The sequence below is a fragment of the Aptenodytes patagonicus genome, chromosome 4 (assembly GCF_965638725.1).
Source record: "Aptenodytes patagonicus chromosome 4, bAptPat1.pri.cur, whole genome shotgun sequence".
Taxonomy (NCBI): Eukaryota; Metazoa; Chordata; class Aves; order Sphenisciformes; family Spheniscidae; genus Aptenodytes; species Aptenodytes patagonicus.
In genome coordinates this window covers 51,466,708-51,489,183 of record NC_134952.1, presented here as the reverse complement: position 1 = coordinate 51,489,183, position 22,476 = coordinate 51,466,708, and the positions used below count along the sequence as shown (strand labels likewise).

Here is a 22,476-nt window from a genome sequence, read left to right as displayed (position 1 = left end):
AGCTGATTATTCGGGGGTAAGGAGCCTCCAAGTTTCCTGGTCCCAATCAGACCTGCCAGGTCCTGGTCACAAAGGGTAGAAACATGTTGGTGTGAGGTGGCAGCTTGGCTGAAAGCAGGATTGGCTGGAGGGGTGAGCAAGAAGTGTGTGTGACTGCTGTGAAGAGTGGAGGCACTGTGCCAGAAAGCATGGCAGGGCACAGAGATGAGGCCAGAGGAGACAGTGAAGGGTCAGCCACTGCCCATGAGAGCTGACAAGACATCCATAATGATGAATTCAATCTGCAGTCATTATAAGCAGCAGTGAACGCTGCCCCTCATCCAGCTACGGCATTGCTTAATCTTTGCAGGCAATCTCACCCATCCGTGCAAGGGATGCTCAACTGCTCATGGGTGGGTTGCCCATCTTGCCACGCTCTTAGCCATAACCTGCAGCAAGGGGGGACAGCAGCACTTCACATTGCTTTAAATATCGTGTCCAGGATAAACTGACCTCATGGACCTGCCTGGCAGGAGACGCCTCAGTGGAGCAGGGTATCAAAGGACTGGAAACAATCCTTCAACATCCATATAGGTGTGTGTGAATCTATATATGCATCTGTCTATATATGTGTATGTACATATGCACATGCATGAGTGTGGGAGGTCCCTAATGTCCTACTAGCACAGCTACCACCCAGCGAGACCTGCGTGCCTGTGACCCTGGGGAGAAGCTTCTGCTCTGTTGGTGTGGGCTGACGGTGATTTTCCTTCCTGCTCCCAAGGTGGAAGGATCAGAGCCCCAGAGCCAGGTCAGAGCTACCAGGGCTAGGAGACTTCCCCCCTTCCCCCCCCCCCCATCATCCTGTCCTGGGCTAAACCTGGGCTTGGCCTCCTAGCAGAGTCTGTATCACCTTGTCCCACCTCCTCAGCAAGGGTGCAGGGAAGCTTTGAGCAGGTTTTGGTGGCAGCCTGTGAGGCTAGAAGGTGGGATGTGCGACAGGGGTGCTGTAAGGCTGGGCATGGGCTATGGCATCTGCAAGCGGAGGTCCTGATTTCCTTCTCCCTTCTCCCCAGGTCTCACGGATAACTCGCAGAGCCTGGGAAGAGCAGGACAAGGCAGGGCCTTCCTGTGGCCTTCTGCTGCTCCCCAGTGGTGGCGTGGAGAGGTATCACAGGCAGATCCTGATGGGTGAAGCCCTGATGGGAGATGGTGAGGGGGCTGTGGCATCTTTAAGTGGAGGTCCTTGCTTCCTTCTTCATCTTCCCCAGGTCTCACAGATAACTCTCACCGGGCTGGGGAAGAGCAGGATGACGAGGATGTGGGGGAGATGCAATCACAAGCCTAGAGTTTTTTTGAAAACAAGCAAACTTTTTTAGACCCTTTTGGGCACTAAACAGTACCTTCTGGGTTTATTTTCCAGAACCAGTGAAAGAGGTCGAAACCGGCTCAATTTCCTTATCCTGATAATTCACTTGCTTCTTAAAAAGATCGTCCTCTCCTGTTCTGTTCTGAAACAAATGGCATGAGGGCAAACGCATGAAGTTTCCAACCACTTCTAGGGTGATGAGAGCAGTGTAGCTCTTCTTGTTACTGCTGACAGCAAGAAATTGTTTCCTTTCCTGTTTTTATGAAGTGCATTCATAAAATTAGTTCTCCAGATGGCCTGAATGTCATTCCTTTCAAAACTAGCTCTTTTAATTAATGGAAAGAATATTACGGTAAAGGATGCTCTTACTTTGTTTCCTGACAGGCTGCATCACAGCAGGTGCTAATATTTCCTAGTTCTCCCCAGCAGTGCCTTAGGTTTGTAAACTTATTTTTTCCAGGGCTGTTTGGCCTTTGGGAGGTGGGAGGATTTGCTCACAGGTCTCAGTGTTGGTGCTCCTCCTGCCTATGCTGAGGCTCTTGCAGGCTGGAGGTACCACCTGTGAGACCACTTTGTTGCTCATTAAAATACCCACCAAGGCAGGTGCTGCTGCTGCTGCTTGCTTTGGGGCTGGTGCTGGGCACATGTGCTGGCCACAAGGGTATAGGTTGGAGGGAGGTTTAAGCAAAAGAAAGATAATGCTGCTAAGAGAGCAAGGTAGAAAAATGACAAATGAAGGGCAATGTTGCCAGTCATTTCCTACCCCTCTGGCAGAGCATCTGTCACACACGTTGCAAGGCTGTCCCAGGCCAGAGTTACCGGGACTACCTGGTACGTCAGGGAGTCTTCCAGCACTGGGGCACCACTCTGCAAGTCTCACTGTAGCGTTGCAGTCAGCGTGGCTGATGCTTTGGGTTGCTGTGGGCCAGACCCTGAAGTAGGAGTTGTAGTTCTTGGGCACAAAGTATTCAGCCTGTTTGTTCAGGATTGAAAAAGGGATTTTTGTTATCTGGAAAAAGCTTCAGTTTTTGAAACTGAAATAAAAAATACCTTTATTAAAATAGTTTGGAAAGCTCTGCAATTTTAGTTTTTAGTAACTTAAACATTGAATAAGATCTTTTCCTAGGAAGAAATGGGTGTTTCATGAAATCCAGTTTTTCTGCTGGAATAAATTTTAGGCAACAGGTTGCAGGCAGTTTAATTTTGAGCACGGACACACAGCACAGAGTCAAGTAGAACTGTACTTTCTTTATGGGAACAAGGTTGCAGTTGCTTAATAACTGATGTGAGGCAGGGTGTCCCACAATTTTTTTTTTTTTTTTTTTTTTACAAGCATGATGTCCCTCATCTTTAGGAAAAGAGTGCTTAAAAGTTACTGGAAAGGAACAGGAATAATTTAAAATTTCTTATACCAACAATGAGAAGAGAATCTGATCAATCATATAGCAGAAATTATACATGTAACTTTATGTGAACAATATAAAATCAATCACTATATTTAATGTGAAACTGCCTTTGGATATTTGAAAAAAATTGTTTGCTGTACTAGGAATAGTTAAAGGTGAAAATGTTATTTTGCATTTATTGGGACGTGGTGCTGGACTTTTGTATAGCATTTTGCACGCTGCTGTTCAAGTGAGCACAGATTTGCTCCCTCTCATCATTTCAGTGGGAGCCTTCTGCTATCTTCAAGCCCCCCTTAGCTTTTGGAGGCAGAGGAGGGAGAATCTAAATGTCAGTGAGAAAAGGAGACTTCCCAACTGATGGAATTCTAAAGAAAAACCTGAAAATATCCAACAAATGTCTCCAGAAGTTGGGGCAAAAAAACCCAGTACCTCGTAGAGCAAAAGCCACTATATGTGCATATGAATATAATTGTGTACAGTGGGCCACTGTCTGTGCATACATATACCTGTATGTTCTTCTATCTATACACATATATTTTAAATACTTTGACTTAAAATCATGCTTTTAAAAAAAAAAAAAAAAAAATCTCCTGCATTTTAAGAGGCTGGCCACACTAGGTGTCCCCTCCATCACTGTTGCCCCAGCTCCCCAAGCTAACGCTCGGGTGCACCAGGGATTTCTACTGCACCCACTAACTTCTGGACCCTTTTCCACAGTCCCTCTGCTGCCACCTGCCCTTCCCAGCCAGCTGCTGTGAGGAGTTACTGCTTCGGTGGTGTGAATACACTATGGGGAGAGCCTGGTATCAGGGGAAGGCAAAGGCCATGCTGGAATTAAATTGAATGCAAGGACAGGTGGGCAAGGAGAGCCCACTAGTCTCCCAGGAGCGATATGTTGCAACCCCCAGTCCAGAGAACTATTAGGGGCTTGCACATCTACCTGGGCAGGCTGCCATGGCCCCTTCCCAGCCTGAGGAAAGAACATGGAAAGCAGGAAAAGGACCATACATGCCGGGCACCCCAGGGAGGCAGGAGGGTCCATGCTGGGTCCTGCCCAAAGTGCTGTCCTCCTCCTTCCCATCACAGAGGTATTGTTCTTGGGGGGAGTCTCTTTGTCCCCTTCCTTGGTTTGGCTCTCGCAGTGGTACAGGCTCAGTGCCTGGGTGGAGGCAGTGCTGGATGTCCTGTGGAGAAAAGAGTATGCTTGGGGGTGGCAGAGCTGGGGCAGCCACTGGCGATGGGGCAGATTGCCAGGGACCTACCACAGCTCTCAGTGCTGGCCTGCAGGGGTGATGAGGGCATCAGGGCTTTCTGCATGGCCTGGGGGTGCCTGGATACTGCTCTGTTGTGCATCCATCTGTCCTTTCCACTCCCTCCCCTGACCACTAAGACACCCTTGCCTGGTGTCCCTGCCCCTTGCCTGCTCATCGTCCCTGGGACCTGCACGCTCCTGTTCCCTGGGGATTGCCTGGGGAAACCAGTTGCTCAGGGCCACTGGGATGCCGCCCCAGAGAGAGAGGACAGCTGGGTGAATCTGCCCCCTGGGCTGCAGCACTGATAGGGGTGTGTATCAGGGCTGTGCTGTGATGCTGTCAGTACAGGGGGGTACCTAGTGCTTATGGGGCACCACATCCTGGGACAAATGATCTCTCCAGCCATGTCATGGGCCTGGGGCATCTCCCTTGTGCCAGTGCTCTGGGCCACCTGACCAGCTGTGCAACACCCCCATCTTTCCATCTACCTGATGGTGCCTCTACCCTGACTCCCAACTGAGTTGGCTCTGCCAGAGCCCTTCCCGTGCCGGCCCCGTGGCTGGTACCCAGTCTCTTCCACAGCATGCAGGAGATCATCCCAGAGCTTTCTCTTCCTGAGCAAATGCCCCTTGTGCGTGCCTGAACATCTCACAGACAGACAGTGGTGCCAGTGAGTGTGTACCCACAGCAGTAACTGCCCAGATTCAGCTCACGTGCAGGGAGGATTCATGGGGAGGCTAGAGAGGACGAATGCACAGCATCCACGGGCAATGGATGTGCTTGAAGCACAGACTCGTCTTGGGGGTGGATAGGCATTCATGCCACCACACGCAGCCGGGTGGCAAGCCAAAAGCCGTGGAGGGGCAGCACGCTGGCAGCTTCCCCCGGGTCTGTAGCGAGGGGGGCTGCCAACCCCCCGTGTGCCCGGGGCCACCTCCTCGGCTCGGGCGATGCCTCTCCGCTTTGCCTGGTGGGAGGGGGTTCCTTTCCCAGGCGGCGGCAGGTGCCTTATCCTCTTGCTGGGCTGTTTTCCTCCCTCAGCCGCTGCTTTTGCTCTCCTTGTTGTGCTCCAGCGGCTTCTCCACAGCCCTCAAGGTCGAGGACCGGCGGCGGCCGGGCGGGCGGCAGCGCGCAGCCCCGCGGCCCGTGTTTTCAGAGGGTGCCCCCGCGTTCAAGGCTGCCGCTGCCTTCCCACGCCCGGCGCAGGTGCTGCGGGGCCCGGTTCACACGGCCGGCTCTCACAACAACCCCGGCCGATAAGGCGGCCCCTCGCAGCGGGACGAGACGGGGCGGCGAGCGGGGACCTGGCGACTTTTCGCGCCCCCCGGCCCCTGGGGGGCGGCGGGCCCCGAACGCGCCCGGCCTGGGACGGCAGCTGCCCCGCCCGAGGCCGGCGCCCCCCCGGGCCCTGGCTGGGGGCTCTCCGGGACAGCCCGGCGCAGCCCCCGCGGCGGCGGGGCGGGCCGGGGTCTCCGCCGGCGGCGGGCGGTGCCCGCGGTGCCCAATGGCTGCCCGCGCCTGGGCATAAAGGCGGCGGCGGCGGCATCGCGCTCCCCTCCGCCGGCCGGGCCCCCCGGAGCCGCCCCTCCCCGCCGCCGCCATGGGCCGCCCCCCGCCGCTGCTCCGCCTGCTCCTCGACCTCCTCAGCATCCTCCTGCCCCTGCTGCTGCTGCTGCTGCTGGCCGGGGTCGCCGCCGGCGCCGGGACCCGCCGCGCCCGTGAGCCGGGGCCGAGGGAGGCGGGCCGGGGCGGGGGGAGGTCCCTGCCCCATCCCGAGGGGCTGCGGTGGGCGCCCGCCGCCTCAGGGCTGCTTGCTGCCCCCGCGATGGGCTTGGGGGGGGGGGGGCAGTCCCTGCCACCTAGGGTGTCCCCGTTCTCCCCACCTCCCGGTGATGTGGGTGTCCCTGCACCCTGAGGAGCCCTGTCCCACAGCCTAGGGGGCTTGGGGGGTTCCTGCCTTCCCTGGGGGGAATGAGAGGCTGCAGTTCTCCCTCCCAGCCCCACAGAAGGTCTGGGGGTGCCCCTGGCTGGGGCCAGTCCCCCCCCTCTGCAGGGCTGTGCTGGGACCCCCAAGCGGGGAGCTGCACGGGGTGTGTGCCGGCGGGTGTTTGGCGTGGCTGCCCAGGCTGACCATGGGCTGGGCTCCCTCTCTCCCGCAGCGCCCACCGGCCCCACATGCGCAGCCTTGCGCCAGGCCGCCTGCGGTGCCGGCTGCATCCCCGTTCCCTGGCTCTGTGATGGCGAGCAGCAGTGTCCTGATGGGACGGATGAGCAGTGCGGTGAGTGAGGGGAAGCTGGCACCCATCCTCTGTCGTGGGGTGGCCTGGGGGGCTGCGCAGGCATCAAGGGGCCCTGGTGCTCTGGAAGGTGGTGGGACAGGGCAGGCCAGAGGCACCTTGCTCCTTGCTGGCTCTGCCAGTGACTCCTGTGTGGCACCCTGCAGGGTTGTGTGTGCCCCAGAGCTCCTGGGGGATGTCTGTGGTATGGGAACATATCCTGGATCCCATGCTGAGCGAGGCAGCCCCCCACCTGCCAGAGAGCCCTGTTGGGGGCTGCTGTGGGCCAGCCCCTTGGCAGAGCCCCTTGGGCATTGCCAGCACCTGCCCTGTGCCAGGACGGAGGGGACCCCTGTGGTTGTGGTGGAGTGGTAGGTCCCAGTGACCATGTGCTGTCCCTGCAGATGTTGCCTGTGGTGGGGACCCCCATGTTTGGCAGTGTGATGATGGCCGGTGTGTTTCTAGCAGCTGGCGTTGCGATGGTGCTGCTGACTGCCTGGATGGCTCTGATGAGCAGGACTGTGGTACGTAGTCTCTGCTGGGGGGGCTGAGTGGGAGTGGCGGTGGCTGAGGGCACAGGGCAGGGTGCAAGTGCTGCTCTGTTCCTTCAGTGTGCGGGGCAAAGAAAGTGCAGTGTCCCGGCACCCACCACTGCATCCCGCACTGGGAGCTGTGCGATCGGCACCAGGACTGCGAGGACGGCTGGGACGAGGAGGGGTGTCCCCAGCAGCCTTGTCTGCCCGGGCAGTGGCAGTGCAGGAACAGGGTGTGCATCATGGCTGAGTGGAAGTGCAACGGGATTGATGACTGTGGCGATTCCTCGGATGAAGATGTCTGTGGTAAGCAAGCGTGCTGGATGCTCCTCAGTGGGGTGAGACCTGTCCAGGCCATGTGTGAAGTAGGGGGTACTTTGCCCTCCTGGGCCCCAGCTCCCCTTGGGATGGTGGCAAGCATCCCAGGAACCTGTTGATGCTTTGCAAGGCCTCCCCATGAGTCTGGGACCCATGGCTTCCCCTGTGCCCACCTGGTATTGATCTGCCCTCCTGACATGAGCTGTGTGTGCCATAGCCCCCTGCCCACCTGGCATGGTGCGGTGCGATGAGGGGAAGTGTATCCTGGAGTCCCTGATGTGCAATGACGAGGACGACTGCTTGGACGGCACTGATGAGCCCAGCACGTGTGGTGAGTTGCGTGTGGCTGCTGGCCACTGGCCGTGTGGCTGGGGCTGGGGGGAGCCGCAGAGCTGTCCTGCGTCGTGTCACCCCTCCACTGTGTCCCCGCAGGTCGGAGCTGCTTTGTACGCAATGGGGGCTGTGCAGAGACGTGTGCTGACACGCACTGGGGAGTGCAGTGCTCCTGCGGGGCTGGCTGGGTCCTGCAGGCAGACGGGCAGAGCTGTGCTGGTAAGGGAGAGGTCAGGGTGCGCGTGCTTCGGGCACATGCATCCTTGGCCGCCGAGAGCAGGGTTTCCCCGGAGCCAGCGCTTGTGCGGGAACACCTGCCTCAGCCCCGCTCCTGCCTGCGTGTCACACCTGGCCCCACAAAGGCTGTGTCTAGGTCATGTCCCAGCAGCAGCTGGTGCATTTTGGGGCTGGGGCCCAGGTCCTGGTATCTAGGGAGCCTGCCTGTGGTCCCTGGGGAGCAGTGGCAGTGCTGTCTGGGGGGTGGCTAGCCAGCTGTGCAGTGGGCTCCTGGCTGTGCCTATCCCCGCAGATGTGGACGAGTGCTCCCTGGAGTACAGCCCCTGCAGCCAGCTGTGCAGCAACACCCCAGGGGCTTTCAGCTGTGCCTGCCTCCAGGGCTACACCTTGTGGCATGGCACCACCTGTGAAGTGGCAGGTAGGGTGAGCCGGGGAGCCCGGGCTGTCTGAGGGGCTGGGCAGTGCCCGCAGCTAGCCGCTTCGCCGCTCACTGGGACCTCACCCTCACCCTGGCAGACAACGCAACACAGATCCTGGTGGCCGTGGGGCAGGACCTGGCCCTTCTGGATGTGCGGACCCAAGCCTACCGGCCCCTGCTCTCCACTGAGACCAAACCCCGTGCCCTGGTGTATGACCTGCTCCGAGAAACCTACTACTGGCTGACAGAGGAGGGCGAGCTCCGCGCTCGCCTCCCGGGGAAGGGCACGCGGCCCCTCTATGCAGGTGGGGAGGAGCAAGGGTCCTGGGTGCCGTAGCGGGGCTGAGATGGGTGCTGAGAGCTGGCCTGCCACCCCAGCCCTGCCTTTCCTGTAGAGGAATGGGCAACCTGGGTTTTGCCTCCTGGCCTGGAGCAGGGGTGGTGTGCCTTAAACTGCTCTGTCTCTGCAGATGCCGGGGAGGTGAACAGCATCTCTGTGGACTGGTTCACCGGGCAGCTGTACTGGGCCAGCAGCCACCCTGCAGCCATCTGTGCGGGGCTGGGCGATGGACGGGGCTATGTGACAGTGCTGGGGAAAGACGTGGCACCAGAGCAGCTGACAGTGCATCCGGCTGCAAGGTGAGGAGCAAGTGAGCCAGGGTTGGCCCCGGGCTCCTGGGTGAGCGATGCTGGTGCTGACCGTGTCATGCCTGCTGTGGAACTGTGGCAGCACTGGTGTTATGCCATGAGGTGGGTGCTTAGTGCCTGCCCCCAGGTCCTTGTACTGGGTCAACCGTGGGCAGAGGGGCCGGACAGTCATTGCTGCAGCCGGCATGGATGGCTCAAACCGGCAGGAACTCACAGTGGTGTCCATGGAGGAGCCTGTGGGGCTGAGCCTGGACCACGTGGCTGGCAGGCTGTACTGGATCAGCGAGTACAAGGAGGTAGGGATGTGGGGCAGCAGGGCTGTGCCCCCACCAGGTGCTGGGAGGCAATGAGGAGGGAGTGGGGAGGGTGGCCCTTGTTCCCCTGTGGCTATGGCCAAGGCATGGGAGGGAGCAGGGAGCGGTGCCCAGGTCTGGCACACATCCCTGGGCTGGGAGGGGGAAGGCACCTGTGTGAGCCCCGTGGCTGTGGGACAGTGCCGGGGTGTGGGGGTGCCACATGGTCACCATGCCTTGCCTTGTCCCCAGTCCATTGAGACGCTGCGGGTGGATGGCAGCGGGCGCCACTCCTTTCCCACTGTCCTGCGGAGCCACACGGAGCCACTGGGCCTGGCTGTGTTCGAGAGCCGGTTCTTCTGGACCGACGGCACAGAGCTGGTGTCGGCCACCCGGGCCTCCCCCCAGGAGCATGCAGTGTTGCTCCGTGCCCCTGTCTCTGCTTTCACTGTGCTGCACGCACTGCAGCAGCCTCCCCGTGAGTACCCTGCCGGGCGCCCGCACTGGTGCAGGGCTGGCAGCACCCTCACCACTTCCCTGGGTGCTAGAGGAGGCTGCGCTGGGTCCTGGAGCTCAGCGGGTCCTGCCTGATGACTCTCCTGGTCCTGCAGTGAGGGGTTGTGGGGTTGTGAGGGAGGGGACATATGAACCCATAGGAAAGCTGCTGAGTCCCATGGCTACGGGTAGAGCTGAGCCCTCCTACCTCATGTGACACTGCTACCCTGCCTGGGGTAGCCAGCCCACATCCAGCCCCAGGACAGCCTGTGTTTTTTGGGGATTGGGAGAGGCGTGGGGGGTCATGGCTGCCTGAGCTCTTAATGTCCCCTTGCTCCCAGGTGACACTGCTGCGTGTGCTCCGGGCCTGTGCAGTCATCTTTGCCTCCTGTCCTCTGTGCACCCTCGGGGCTACAAGTGTGCATGCCCAGAGGGCCTCTTCCTCCTGCCCTCGGGGAAGTGTGCAGGTGAGCAGGGTCTGCAAGGCGGGCTTGGCTGTCTGGGGCAGGATGCACCCCTGTGGGAGTCGGAGGGGGGCTGTAAGGTGCTGTGGCTTTGGTGGGATGAGGTTCCCAGCACACACCAGTGCTGTTATGTTTCTACCTTGGTTCATGCTGGTGACCCCGTCCGTTACCCCGAGGGCTGCACTCACACACTGCCCTTGTACCCCACAGAGCTGTCCATCGTGTACGCATCAGGGAAGGCCATCTCCCTGGTGCAGGTGGGCCCTGGAGCGCACAGCAAACTGCTGCAGGAGTGGCAGGAGTCCCTCCACCTGCAAGACGTGGACTGGCAGAGGTCGGTGCTCTATGGGACGGATGACCATGGGACGCTGCTGCGTGTAATGGGGCACCCGGGCAGGAGAGAGGCCATTGCAACCAGGCTGCCAGGTGAGACCCTATGGGGTGATGGAGGGCATGCTCCCCTTCCTGGTGCTCCCTGAGGCCTGAGGATTTCCTGGATGCAGAGCACAGCAGTCCCATGGTGACCATGCTGGGGCTATGCCAAGGCACCGGGCAGCTGTGCCCTGGTTTTAGGGGCAGGGGGGACCTAGGCAGAGGAGCAGGGTCATGGGACATCCCTGTAACTGCTTGCGTGCCTACTCTTGCCAAGTCTGCTCTGCCCGTGTGGACATCCGCTCGGGGGACCTGTACTGGCTCGCATGTAACCGGAGGGACATCGGGGTGATCCAGGCGTCTGACACATCCCCGCACATCCTGCACCGTGCTCGCAGCAGCATCCAGCACTTCTTCTTGGACTGGCAGCGGGGTGCTCTATACTGGCTGGCCCGCGGGCAGCCCCTGCAGCAGCTGAGCCTGGCTGGGGGTGCCCCATGGGATGCCTGGAACGAGACATGGCCTGGAGACCTGCCTGCGGCCATGGATAGCAGAGCCTTCAGCCTGCTCTGGAGCTCAGCCCTGGGTGAGCCCTGGTGGTGTCTGGAGCAGGGAGCGGAGGTGGTTGCTATAGGCAGGAGTGACCAGCCATGCCCTACATGCAGCAGGTCCCTGCCCAGGCAGTGGGGTACTCATGGGGCAGACTCTGTTCCATGGCTGGGCCCCTGGCAGTGGGGGCCATGGGGTCCCTGCCATAGCTGTGGGTTCTAGGGGCATGGGGTGGGCCACGAGGGGTGCCGGCAGACCCCAGGGCACTACCATCCCTCTGCCTCACAGGCCTGCGGGCACTGAGTCTGACCAAGCGGCAAGCAGTCACCCTGGCACCCAGCTGGTCCCACGGCCTTGTGGCCGCCTTCGAGCCATACCTGGTGTCGGCAAATGGGACAGCTCTGCTGCTGTGGGACCGGAGGACACTGGCCCTTGTGCTGTCTGTGCCAGCAGCAGGCGTGCAGGGAGTGGTGGCCTTCGTGGGCTCGGAGCCGCAGGCTGGTAAGAGTGGCCGGGGCTCTGTGCCTGGCATTGGTGCTGTACCTGATGGGGCTGGGTGGCCTGTGCTGCTCCAAGCTGGGGCAGGGTGCCTGGCTGCTGTTGTCCATGTGGGGTGCTCTTGGAGGTACCTGGAATGTGGGGAGGGCACAGCCCCAAATCCAGGCTCATGTTCCAGTGCCTGTGCCTCTGCCAGTGCCACCAAGCAAGGGGTCTGCCCTGCCGCTCCCTCCACTTGTGACCACCACTACGAGGACAACCACAAGCACCACTGCTGCTCGGCCCACCACCTCCACCACGAGACCTACACCAAGCAAGACTACCACTGCGCTCACCACTATTCCTGCACCAACCAGCAAGGCTACCACAACACCAACCACCATCAGCCAGTCCACATCAACCAAGACCACCCCTGTGCCAACCACTGCCCAGACCACATCAACCAAGACCACCCCTGCGCCAACCACTGCCCAGACCACACCAACCAAGACCACCACTGTGCAGCCAGTGACCACCAGCACCACCACTCGGTCCTTGCCAACAAAGACCACTGCCCCACAGCCAACTACTATCACCCAGCACCTAACCAGCCCTGCACGGGTAGTGCTGCCTACCCCACACCTCCTGTCCAGCCCTGCACACCCCCTGACCCCAGTCCCCCATCTATCCTGTCCTCGCACGCATGTGCCCTGCCGTGATGGCACCGAGTGCGTGGCCCAGGAGTACATGTGTGATGGGGAGAAGGACTGTGCGGATGGCTCTGATGAGGATGGGTGTGCCCAGCTCTGTGACACCCCAGGTAGGAGCTGTTCTTCAGTCTCCTGTGCAGCTGGATCTCCCTGTGCCAAGGCTTCTGGCTGTTTCCTGGTGGGGTTGGTGGGATGGGGCCCTGGGAAGGTCTGAGTGTGTCCTGGGCTCTGATGCTTGTGATGTGGCATGCTGGTTTCTTCTGAGCTCGGCACTGGGCTAGAGGTGCTGTGAGTCAGAAGGGGACGACAGGGCTGGCCCTGCTGCTCACAGTGACCTAGGTGTGGCTGATCTGAGACTGCCTCAGTCGCCTTGCTCGGGACCTAGATGCACTGGGATGCACTGACTAGGAGGGACCAAGCCCTGTCGCTGTAGTGTGGGGCCGTTCTAGGTTGCCAGGGGGCTAGCAGAGGGTCTGGGCACCCTGGCTGCCTACTGGAGGCTTAGCAAGGCCCCTTTGTCTCCCCAGGGGCCTTCCACTGCGTGAGCGGAGCCGTGTGCGTCAGGGCTGGGGAGCGCTGCGATGGGGTGCCGCAGTGCCCCGACGCCTCGGATGAGACAGGCTGCTGGAGCCCCACACAGGAGTGTGCCCTGCGCTGTGACACTGCCACTCGCTGTGTCCCCGAGAGCTGGCTGTGTGATGGCCATGCTGACTGCCTGGACCATGCGGATGAGCAGGGCTGTGGTGAGACCCTGGGGCTGGGTGGGACACGGGCTTCTGGGGGTTGCCTGCCCCACAGGTGGGTGCACCAGGCTTTCTGTGGGTCCAGAAGCAGACACTGCCCGGGGCAACCTGCCAGGCGGCTGGAGGGGCTGTACCCTGCTCAGTGCCACACCTGTGCTGGTGGGATGGGGATGGGGACGGTGCCCCGGCTCAGCCCTGGCCCTGCCTGCAGCACCAAAGAAGTGCGGCCCGGCTGAGTTCCCCTGCCAGAGCGGGCAGTGCGTGGCCCTGGCCCTGCGCTGCGATGGCGACCGCGACTGCCGGGACGGCTCGGATGAGGAGGGCTGTGCCGTGCCCCGGCCGCTGCTCTGCCGCACGGGTGAGGTGGCGTGTCCCCGCAGCGGGGAGTGTGTGCCAGAGGCCTGGCGCTGTGACGGTGCAGCCGACTGTGGGGACGGCACAGATGAGCAGGTAGGTGGGGTGGTGGGGACACAGTCTGTCCCCGCTCACTCCCGGGAGGGCTGGTGGCCCTGTTCACCCTCTGCTCTTGCAGGGCTGTCCCTGGGAGGAAGGGCTGTGTGGGGATCGGCAGTGGGGCTGCTCCCGTGGCCACAAGTGCATCCCTGATATCTGGCGCTGTGATGGAGAGCGTGACTGTACGGATGGCAGCGACGAGGCTGGCTGTGAGCAACACCCTGCTTTTATCCTCTCTGTGTCTCACCCAGGGGTGGTTGGTGGATATCCAGCACAGAAGGAGGTGGGAACGTGACTGTGCCAAGGCAAAAGACCCTGTGTGCTGGTTGCCCCTTCCCAGCATCTGTGGTGGCTCCAGGCCCCGGGTAGCTGTTGTCCCTGTAGGGCTGGAGGCCTTGGGATTAGGATAGCCTGATGCCAGTCTACAGGCACAGCTCTGGACGTGGCTGCAGTGAGCCCTGGGCACCCTGTGGGAGCAGCTAAATCTGCCCCAGCTGAGCAAAAGGAGCTGGTGGATGAGGCTCAGGGCAGCCTTCCCTGCGTGTCCCTGCAGGCCAACCTGCTCCCTGCCAGAGTCACGAGTACCCATGTGGGCTGGGGGCCTGCCTGAATGCATCCCTGGTGTGTGACGGCCGGCAGGACTGCGCAGATGGCTCGGACGAGGGGGGAAACTGCTCTGTGCCCTGCCAGCGGTCCTGCACTCATCTCTGCTACCCCTCGCCCCAGGGCCCCGTGAGTGCCAGCAGCCCTTGTCCAGGGGCTTACCCTGCCGTGCCGCCCTGGTCCAGCTGCAGGAGGGAGCCTCATGTGTCCCCAGGGGGCGACCCTGACAGCCCCTTTCCCCACAGCGGTGCTGGTGTGACCCGGGCTACCGGCTGGCTGAGGACAGTCTGTCCTGCATGGACATAGACGAGTGCACAGAGCGGGGTGAGGGAGCCTGCAGCCAGACCTGCCTCAATGCCCCGGGGTCATACAGCTGTGGCTGTCTCCCTGGCTACCTGCTGGAGCCCGACGGCCGCATCTGCAAACTCACTGGTAAGCCCTGGGACAGCCAAGCAGCGCTGAGGGTCCCTGGCACCCTAGGGTAGACCAGGAGCCGGTGGGTACCTGTTCCCCCGTGCCTGCTGCCCATGGGGAGCCTTGTAGTCCCGCAAATGGCCCTGTCCCCTCTGCCACGTGGCCTCCCAGGCCCCACTCAGCTGTGACCTGCTGCTTGCCAGCCTGTGGCCAGTTGGAAAATCCATGTGCACTAGTTGGGGAACATGCTGTGCGGTAGGGCCGAGTCCCAGCAGGCTCCAATGCCTGCGTGTGCTGGGGCCGTGGAGCCACCAGTGCTGAGCAGGGTCCGGGCGGCTCTTTGTTGCCCCAGGACCAGAGCCCATGTTGCTGGTGGCTGTGCAGTCAGAGCTGTTGTCCTATGGCCTGCGGAGTGGGCGTGAGGAGGTGCTGCTGGCCACTGATAAGGATCACGTCGTCTTCTCGCTCGACTATGACCTGGTGGAGAGGAAAGTCTTCTGGATGGACCTGGCCACAGAGAGCATCCGCTGGCAGAGCTTCGACTTGGGCAAGAAAGGCACACTGGTGAAAGGTGGGCTGTGACAGTGTGGGGTTAGCAGGGCTGGCCTCTCCATGGCTGTGCAGTCTCCAGGTTGCAGTGGGGTGCCAGGCTGTGTCCCCTTGCATGGAGAGGTGCTGGTGGGAGCAGGATTGGGAGGCGACGGAGCTCCTGAGATGGAGAGGACCTGGGCTGGGAGCATTGTGCCAGAGGGCCATGCAGCTGTCACCCCAAGGGTGCAGACTCTTGGGCATGTTGCAGGTGTGAGATCGGACTGTATAGCAGTGGACTGGCTTGGAAGGAACCTGTACTGGACAGATGGGGCAGCAGGGCAGGTGCTGGCCACTCGCCTGGGGGCTGCCTGGCGAGGGATACCAGAGTACACTGTGGTGATGGATGGAGACCTGGACCGGCCCCACTCCCTGGTGCTCCAGCCTCTGGCAGGGTAAGGCTGGGACAAGAGGACATGGGGACCTCCGTGCTATCCCTGCCCTGCCCCATTTTCCTCCACGGAGGCAGGCGACAGGCTGGGAAAGAGTTGGGATGGCCTCACCTGGGTGCTGTCGGGGCTGTGTGACTGGGGAAGGAGCCCAGGCACCTGCCCCTGCCCTGGGTGGAGCTCAGTGTGACCCTGATGGGATAGGAAGCTCCACGCTTCTCCTCTGGGCTGCCCTGGTACTGGGACAATGCTGTGGCAAGTCCATGGGCCAGCACGTCTCTTCCTGCCAGGCTGCTGTACTGGTCAGAGGTGGGGAGCCACCCACGGCTGATGGAGGCCACCATGGATGGGAGTCGGCGGCACGTGCTGCTGGCCCAGGGGCTGGGCTGGCCTACAGCACTGGCCCTTGACCTCCCCACCTGGAGGATCTTCTGGCTGGATGAGAAGCTGGGCAGCGTTGGTTCTGCACGTCTGGATGGCACCAGTGTGAAGGTGTGTGGTGGGGGCTCTGGTGATGGGGCCCTGACGGGGGCCAGGGTGGGCACTCACAGCCTCTCTGCCAGGTCCTGCAGCTGGGCTGGGTCCAGAGTCCTTTCGCAGCGGCTGTGTGTGAGGGGCAGCTCTACTGGTCGGAGAGGAAGGCATGGTCTGTGCAGCAGGTAGACAAGGCCAGCGGCAAGAACAGAACTGTGCTGCTCAAGCGACACAGGCAGCCCCACGGCCTCCAGGTACCTACCTGGGGGAGCCCCAAACCCTGCTGCACCAGCTCTGCTGGGGCTCCCACCCTGCACGGCCCTGCCGTCCTCTGAGTGCAGAGCCACTGGGAGCTGTACCCCCATCCCAGTGGTCCTTGGGCAGCAGTCCCTGTGGTCAAGGGTCTCTGGTCCTCTTGGAGCATCCTCATCATCCTGCCCCCAGCTGGGCCATGTCCGAGCCTCGGGAGCATGGCGTGGTGTCGGTCGTGCTCAGCTCCACTGCTGGGTGCTGGCGGGGCTGTGAGGCTGAGCCTGCCCTTCCCACAGGTGATACACCCAGCCCTGCGCCCCGTGGCCCCTAACCCGTGTGTGGCACGTGGCTGCTCCCACCTGTGCCTGCTGAGTGCCAGGCATGCTGGGCAGTGCCGGTGCCCCGCCGGGCTGACGCTGGCTGCCGATGAGACCACCTGCCTGCCCCTCCGTGATTCGGCCTTTGCCCTCCTGGTGTCACCGGCAGCCGTGGCACAGGTACCATCCTCCAGAGCCAGCCCCGGGGGCTGCTGTCCTCGCCGCTGTCAGGGGAGCAGGGTCCCCGTCCTAGTGCTGCCTTCTTCCTCCAGGTCTACCTGAAGGACCTGCCCACGACGGCTGGATCCCAAGGCCTTCCCCCGCACCGGGCCCTGCCCTTGGCCAAGGTGGGCCGCCTGACAGCCATCGACTACGCAGTGAAAGACAAGAGCCTGTACTTTGCGGAGGTGGGGGGCGACTCCATCGGGCTGCTGCGCCTGAAGGACTGGGGCCGGCTGTCCTGGAAGCAGGCGGTGGCTGTGGAGGGCACAGTGACGTCCCTGGCCCTGGACTGGCTGAGTGGGAACCTGTACTGGATTGGGGGGCAGCCGCCCAGCATCCACGTGGCAGCTCCTGGGGGGCAGTGGGCCCTGGTGCTGCTCAGCAAGGGGCTGCGGGGCGCTGCCTGGCTGGCACTGTGCCCTCGCGCCTCTACCATGTGCTTTGTCACAGCAGACAGCAGCCGCGGGCCCAGCGCCATGGTGGAGTGTGCAGCCATGGACGGCACCGGCCGCAGAGCGGTCTGGAGGAGAGCCCGGGCTCCCACTGGCCTTGCCTTCGGGGGTGCTGGCACCCGACTGTACTGGGCAGACCGCGGTGAGTGTGGGCTGAGTAGGGGCACTGCTGTGGGTAGCGGTGGTGCAGGCGCTTGGTCTGCAGGGCACAGCCTGGCACAGCCCCAAGGGGCAGCCCGGAGCCCTCTGTGCCCCCACTTCTGATGTCCCTGCATCTGTGCCCTGCAGAGAGAGGCACCATCAGCAGCATCGAGCTGGACGGATCCCGCTTCCGGGTGGTGCGGGAAGGGCTGCACGGCCTCTCGCTCTTCACCATCGGAGAAGGCTTTCTGCTCTGGAGCACGACCTCAACCAATGGTGAGTCCATTTGCTGTGCTTTGTCCAGCTCCTCCTACTGCAGCAGGACACAGGGGTCTCTGCCAGTCCCTGTGGGGTGCAGGCTGCCCCTCCCCAGGGTGAAGGGCAGGCTGGGGGACCCCACCTCCCATCCTGGGCACCCTTGCAGGGGGGAGGTGGAGCAGTGCTGACCCCATGTGTCTCCAGGCTCCAGCAAGATCTGGCACAGTCGGCTGGAGCGGGCCGAGAGCTGGTCGTTCCCGATGGAGCAGGAGTTGGTAGCCATGAGGATTTACAGCCCGTTCTCGCAGGAAGGTGGGTCTGGGGCTGCCCCAGCCCAGGGCATCTGGGTGGCTGAGCTGTGCCCTGTGGTGGCCATGCTAACCTGTGCTGTTTTGGCAGGCACGAACGGCTGTGCAAAGAGCAACGGGGGCTGTGCCCATCTCTGCCTGCCCAATCCTGCAGGGCGGCTGTGCCGCTGCTCCCCTGGCTACCACCTGGTGCGTGGGGTGGCATGCGTGCTGGCACTGCCCTGCCTGGCCCCGCTCCAGGCCTGCTCTGACCTCCAGAGCTGCATCTCTGGAGAGCAGGTCTGCGATGGGCGCCCTGACTGTGCTGACGGCTCCGATGAGTCTGACTGTGAGTGCCTGCCCACAACCAGGGCGTGCAGGGGTCCTGGCTGGGCACAGGGGGGGCCTGCCTAGTCTCCCCCAGTTTGGGAAGGGGGGGTCTCACCTGGGTCTCTGCTGATCTATGCCCATCCCTCCAGGCCCCTCCGTGGAAGTGCGAACGCAGGTCCCCATGGTGGTACCATCAGGAATGTCCCATGTGGAAGAACAGAAACCAGCCCTACCCACAGCTGCACCCAAGCCTCGGCAGCCTGGCCCCAGCCTGCCCACAGCCCCTGGCCCCCGGGAGCATGGAGAGCCCTTCCTGGTACCCCCCAGCTCCGAGGAGGTGCTGGGGGCCGTGCCGTGCAGCAGTGAGACGTGTAACCTGCGTGGGGACTGCGCCATCGAGGCTGGGCAAGTGACGTGCCACTGTGCCCTGGGCTATCGTGGCAACTACTGTGAGGAGGCAGAGGTGCAGCCCGTTGCAGGACCTATCGCTCTGGGGGTGGCCGTGCTCCTGCTGCTCACTGCCGCTGCTGTGGGGGCCCTGGCCTACATGCGGAAGCGGGACAGACGGAGGAGGTGAGCTCTGGGGCTGGGCTGGGCCAGGTACAACTGGGGATGGAGAGGGACAGGTTCTCCCTGCCCAGGGACAGCGTGGTGTCCTGGGGCACTCCTGGGCTACGTGGAAAGCTCCAATCACCCCGGCAGGCTATTACCAGGGGTTGTGGCAGGACCTTGGGATCTGCCCCATCTCTAGGAGATGGACGTGCCATCCTCAGCGTACTTTTTTTCCTCCCCAGGACCTCAAGCACTGCCTCCACCCGGGTGCTGACCTTGTACCACCGTGAAAGTGACCCCGAGGAAGAGGATGAGGAGGAGGAAGAGCTTCCCCCCAAGAGTGATACCTTTGTGAATGAAGCTTACGATGGGAAAGAGGTGAGCAGCACCTGGAGCAGGCCCTGGTAGCAACCCCCCTGCCACCCTGGGGTGCCTCAAGCCCCCCTCGATACACAGATCCCTCCCCAGGCCCAGCACTGGCATGGTGCCCACTCGAGGCAAGCTCTGCCTTCCTGCTGGGGGAGAGGGGCAAGACCTGGGGATGCCTGGAGTCTGGCTGGTACAGGGGCTGTCCCGCTCCACCTGTGGCTGGAGCCCCTGTGCCAAAGCTTGGGGTAGGCCCAGGGAGGCTTGCTCAGACTCGTCCCTGATGCACCTGTCTGTGATCTCTGCAGGAGCTGCCAGCCCCACTGAGGAAGGGACCATCTCGCCCCGACACTGTATTTTCATAAAGGAACGTTGTGCAGCATCTCTGGTGCCATTGTGGTTTGCATGTGGGCCGGGGGGGGGGGGAGGTTGGTTTGCTCTTCCCAGATCTCTAAGCTCTAGGGAACTTACATAGAATCATAGAATCATTTAGGTTGGAAACTACCTTTAAGATCACAAGTCCAACCACTAACCTAGCGCTGCCAAGTCCACCACTAAACCATGTCCCTAAGCACCACGTCTACACGTCTTTTAAACACCTCCAGGGATGGTGACTCAACCACTTCCCTGGGCAGCCTGTTCCAATGCCTGACAACCCTTTCGGTGAAGAAATTTTTTCTAATTGTGCTGGGGTTAAACCACGACACTAATATCCAATCTAAACCTCCCCCAGCGCAACTTGAGGCCATTTCCTCTCGTCCTATCACTTGTTACTTGGGAAAAGAGACCGACACCCACCTCACTACAACCTCTTTCAGGTAGTTGTAGAGAGTGATAAGGTCTCCCCTCAGCCTCCTTTTCTCCAACCCCAGTTCCCTCAGCTGCTCCTCATAAGACTTGGGCTCTACACCCTTCACCAGCTCTACTGCTCTTCTTTGGACACGCTCCAGCACCTCGATGTTGTTCTTGTAGTGAGGGGTCCAAAACTGAACACAGTCCAGAGCAAAAAGGTTTGGGAGGTTTTCCAAAAAGCCTCCAGCCCCAACACACTCTCTGAGCCACCTGAATCTGATCCCCTGCTGCAGGGTGCATCCTGTACCATCCCTTAACCACACTTAGGGCATCCTGATCCACTGTCCCTCTGCAGCAAGGCTTAGCTTGCTGACCAGGGTGCTTTGGGCTCACCTAGGGTAGAAATCTGGCTGAAGAGCTCTGCAAAGAAGCTGGCTCACCTCTTGCCCTGTTATGCAGGGTGCCGAGCAGGATTTTATAGTGCAGTTCTGACCTCCTGAGTGTCCCTTACAAACCAGTGAGACCAGTTTTACTGCCTCACACCAAGGTAATGATGAAAGGGGAAATATATGCTATTTTTTTTCCCTGTGATCTCTTTTTTCCCCCTGAAGTGGCTGTGCTCAAGGAAGGAGAAACCTCTTCCAGAGCTGATTTTGACCATGGGGAAAAGTCCTTAAGGAAGGTGCTATAAAAGCTACCTGTCCCCTTTTACAGACCTTTCCTCCTTGCTTCAGGCAAAGCATGGGGGGAGCTGGGTTAGCCATGCCCACTGGCTCTCAGCCCAGCCTGCCTGGCAGAAAGCCCATAACCATCCCACAGCACGGACCCGTTCCTCTTCATTTATTTTGCTGTTTGCACAGCCCTGAGTTGAGCAAAGACATGTGGGAGGTACTCCCCTCCCCTATTCCCAGCCCTGAAGGTGACACAGTGCTAACCTGTAACTTACTCATGTGAGAACACCAGAGCTGCCTTTGCCTTAGCTGCTGCACGGTGCAGGAGGATGGGCTAAAAGCTGCATGGAGGGACTGGAGCCAGGGCTGGTCCTCAGTCCAGAAAGGCTTTGGCACAGTTGTGGGACCTGGAGCATGGCAGGCTTTTGAGGAGGTTGCAGATTCAAGCTAGGTCCTTGGTCTTGTTTCCAGCCTGCTCTGAGGTGCTCCAAGAAAAGGGCATGGCTTGGAGGGGCAGGAGCCAGCGCTGCTCTCAGTGCCGGGCAGGCAGGCTGGCCGGTGCCCACTGTCCCGTGCTGGGGCTACAAGTCAGAGTCACAAGGCAGGGTGCTCCTCCAGTGTCGTCCGTCTCGCTCATCCTCCAGCACATCCCAGGGATTGCGGTAAGCCCCAGTGGTGGAGCATGGTCCAGCCTCCAGCACAGGGCTGGGGGGCAGTTTGGGGGCCCTGCGCTCCTTGCAGCAGTGGTGGAAGCTGAGGGTGAGGGCCAGCCCCCCCAAGATCTCCAGGCAGCTTCCCAAGTAGCTCAGCACCAAGCTGTAGCCTACAACCAGCGTGCTGCCAGCCGGTGCAGGCAGTGCCCACAGCTCATGGGTGTACCAGGAGGCAGGCATGAGGCTCAGCAGCCCTGAGAGAAACAGCACAAGTCCTGCCACGCCAGCCAGCAGGTGCCGTGGCTCCTTTTGCCAGCAGCGAACCCCCAGGGCAGCCACCACCAAGCCCAGGAGGTTGAGCACCAACGAAGTGGGCATCAGCCTTTGGGCCACCCACACGGGCACCTGCTCAAAGTAGCCGAGCTCATCAGCCTGCCCGCAGAGGCGGTTATGGCTGCTCTGCTGCTCTTGGCACATGTCCCAGATGCCTTGCTCCAAGATGAGGTCAATGGACTGGTTGGGTATGTGGCTCACCTGCCTCCAGTTGGGTGCCAGCGTGCCCGTGAGCGTCAGCAGGAGCCCACAGGGGCACAGCACCAGCCCCACGATCATTGCCGTCGGCGTCCGCATGCTGGGGAGGTGGGTGAAGCGGCCTCCAGTGTGCTCCTGCTTGCCAGAGGCAGGGAGGTCCGTGAGGGCTCCGGGGGAGCAGGGGCTCACTGCTGCTGCCCGTCAGAAGAGGTGGCACCGGTGCCCCAGGGCTGCTCGGTGCAGGCAGGGGTATCCCGCGGTAGGGCGGTAGTCCCAAGGCCCCCCCGTAGGGTGGGCAGGCTGCGGAGCCGACGCGGGCCGCCGTCCTGGCTGTGCCCGGGGCTGCGGGGAGGTGCCAGCGGCAGGAGGAAGTGCAGGCAGGGAGGAGCCGGCGCAGGCAGGGCTGGCCGGCACCCAGCCCCGGGTGCTGCAGGCGCAGCACCTTCCAGGGGCGCGGGAGCCTGCGGGAACCACCGAAGCGCTGGCCGCCGCTCTCCCCTTGCAGGTAGCGCGGCTGGGATGCCGGGGGCAGTCAGCCGTCCCCGGGGTTCAGGTGGCGCTGGGATGTCTCAGCGTCACCCTGGGGCTTGGCAGCGCTCGGTCCCTACTCTTCCCTGCTGGGGAAGCACAGGACCCTGTTATGGCTCACTTAATTAAACTGACTGTGAACTTATTTTACTGTCAACTGAATTAATTTATGAAAATCATTAATTAAGATGAAATGCTAGCAGTTCTCACAGTTGGTAAGGACCCCGTGGTCCTCCCCAGGACACCTTCCCAGCCCCTGGCCTTCATCTTCTTGCTCTTCATCCCAGCAAGCATCTCCCTGTCCTGAGCTTGGCCCTGCTCTTCCCTTCC

General features: G+C 61.3%; 2 protein-coding genes across 2 annotated transcripts; one reads left to right on the top strand and one right to left on the bottom strand.

Moving 5' to 3' along the window:
* The first annotated feature begins 5,607 nt into the window (after positions 1-5,607).
* Positions 5,608-19,353, top strand: LOC143159977 (uncharacterized). Its single transcript, XM_076337537.1, has 33 exons — positions 5,608-5,725; positions 6,167-6,286; positions 6,688-6,807; positions 6,895-7,122; positions 7,352-7,465; positions 7,567-7,686; positions 7,997-8,122; positions 8,221-8,427; positions 8,593-8,761; positions 8,898-9,066; positions 9,316-9,541; positions 9,900-10,025; positions 10,233-10,448; positions 10,672-10,980; positions 11,232-11,444; positions 11,638-12,240; positions 12,658-12,873; positions 13,085-13,323; positions 13,406-13,535; positions 13,880-14,058; positions 14,175-14,361; positions 14,696-14,914; positions 15,143-15,326; positions 15,611-15,812; positions 15,884-16,048; positions 16,343-16,543; positions 16,636-17,179; positions 17,326-17,454; positions 17,641-17,748; positions 17,836-18,072; positions 18,203-18,626; positions 18,848-18,983; positions 19,280-19,353. The coding sequence occupies exons 1-33, from the start codon at positions 5,608-5,610 to the stop codon at positions 19,334-19,336; spliced, it is 6,741 nt and encodes a 2,246-aa protein (XP_076193652.1). The 3' UTR covers positions 19,337-19,353.
* A 1,241-nt stretch (positions 19,354-20,594) lies between these two features.
* On the bottom strand, positions 20,595-21,927 carry CLDN23 (claudin 23). The gene has a single exon (XM_076337633.1). It carries the CDS (start codon positions 21,715-21,717, stop codon positions 21,016-21,018), a length of 702 nt encoding a protein of 233 aa, XP_076193748.1. The 5' UTR covers positions 21,718-21,927; the 3' UTR covers positions 20,595-21,015.
* Positions 21,928-22,476: the final 549 nt, after the last annotated feature.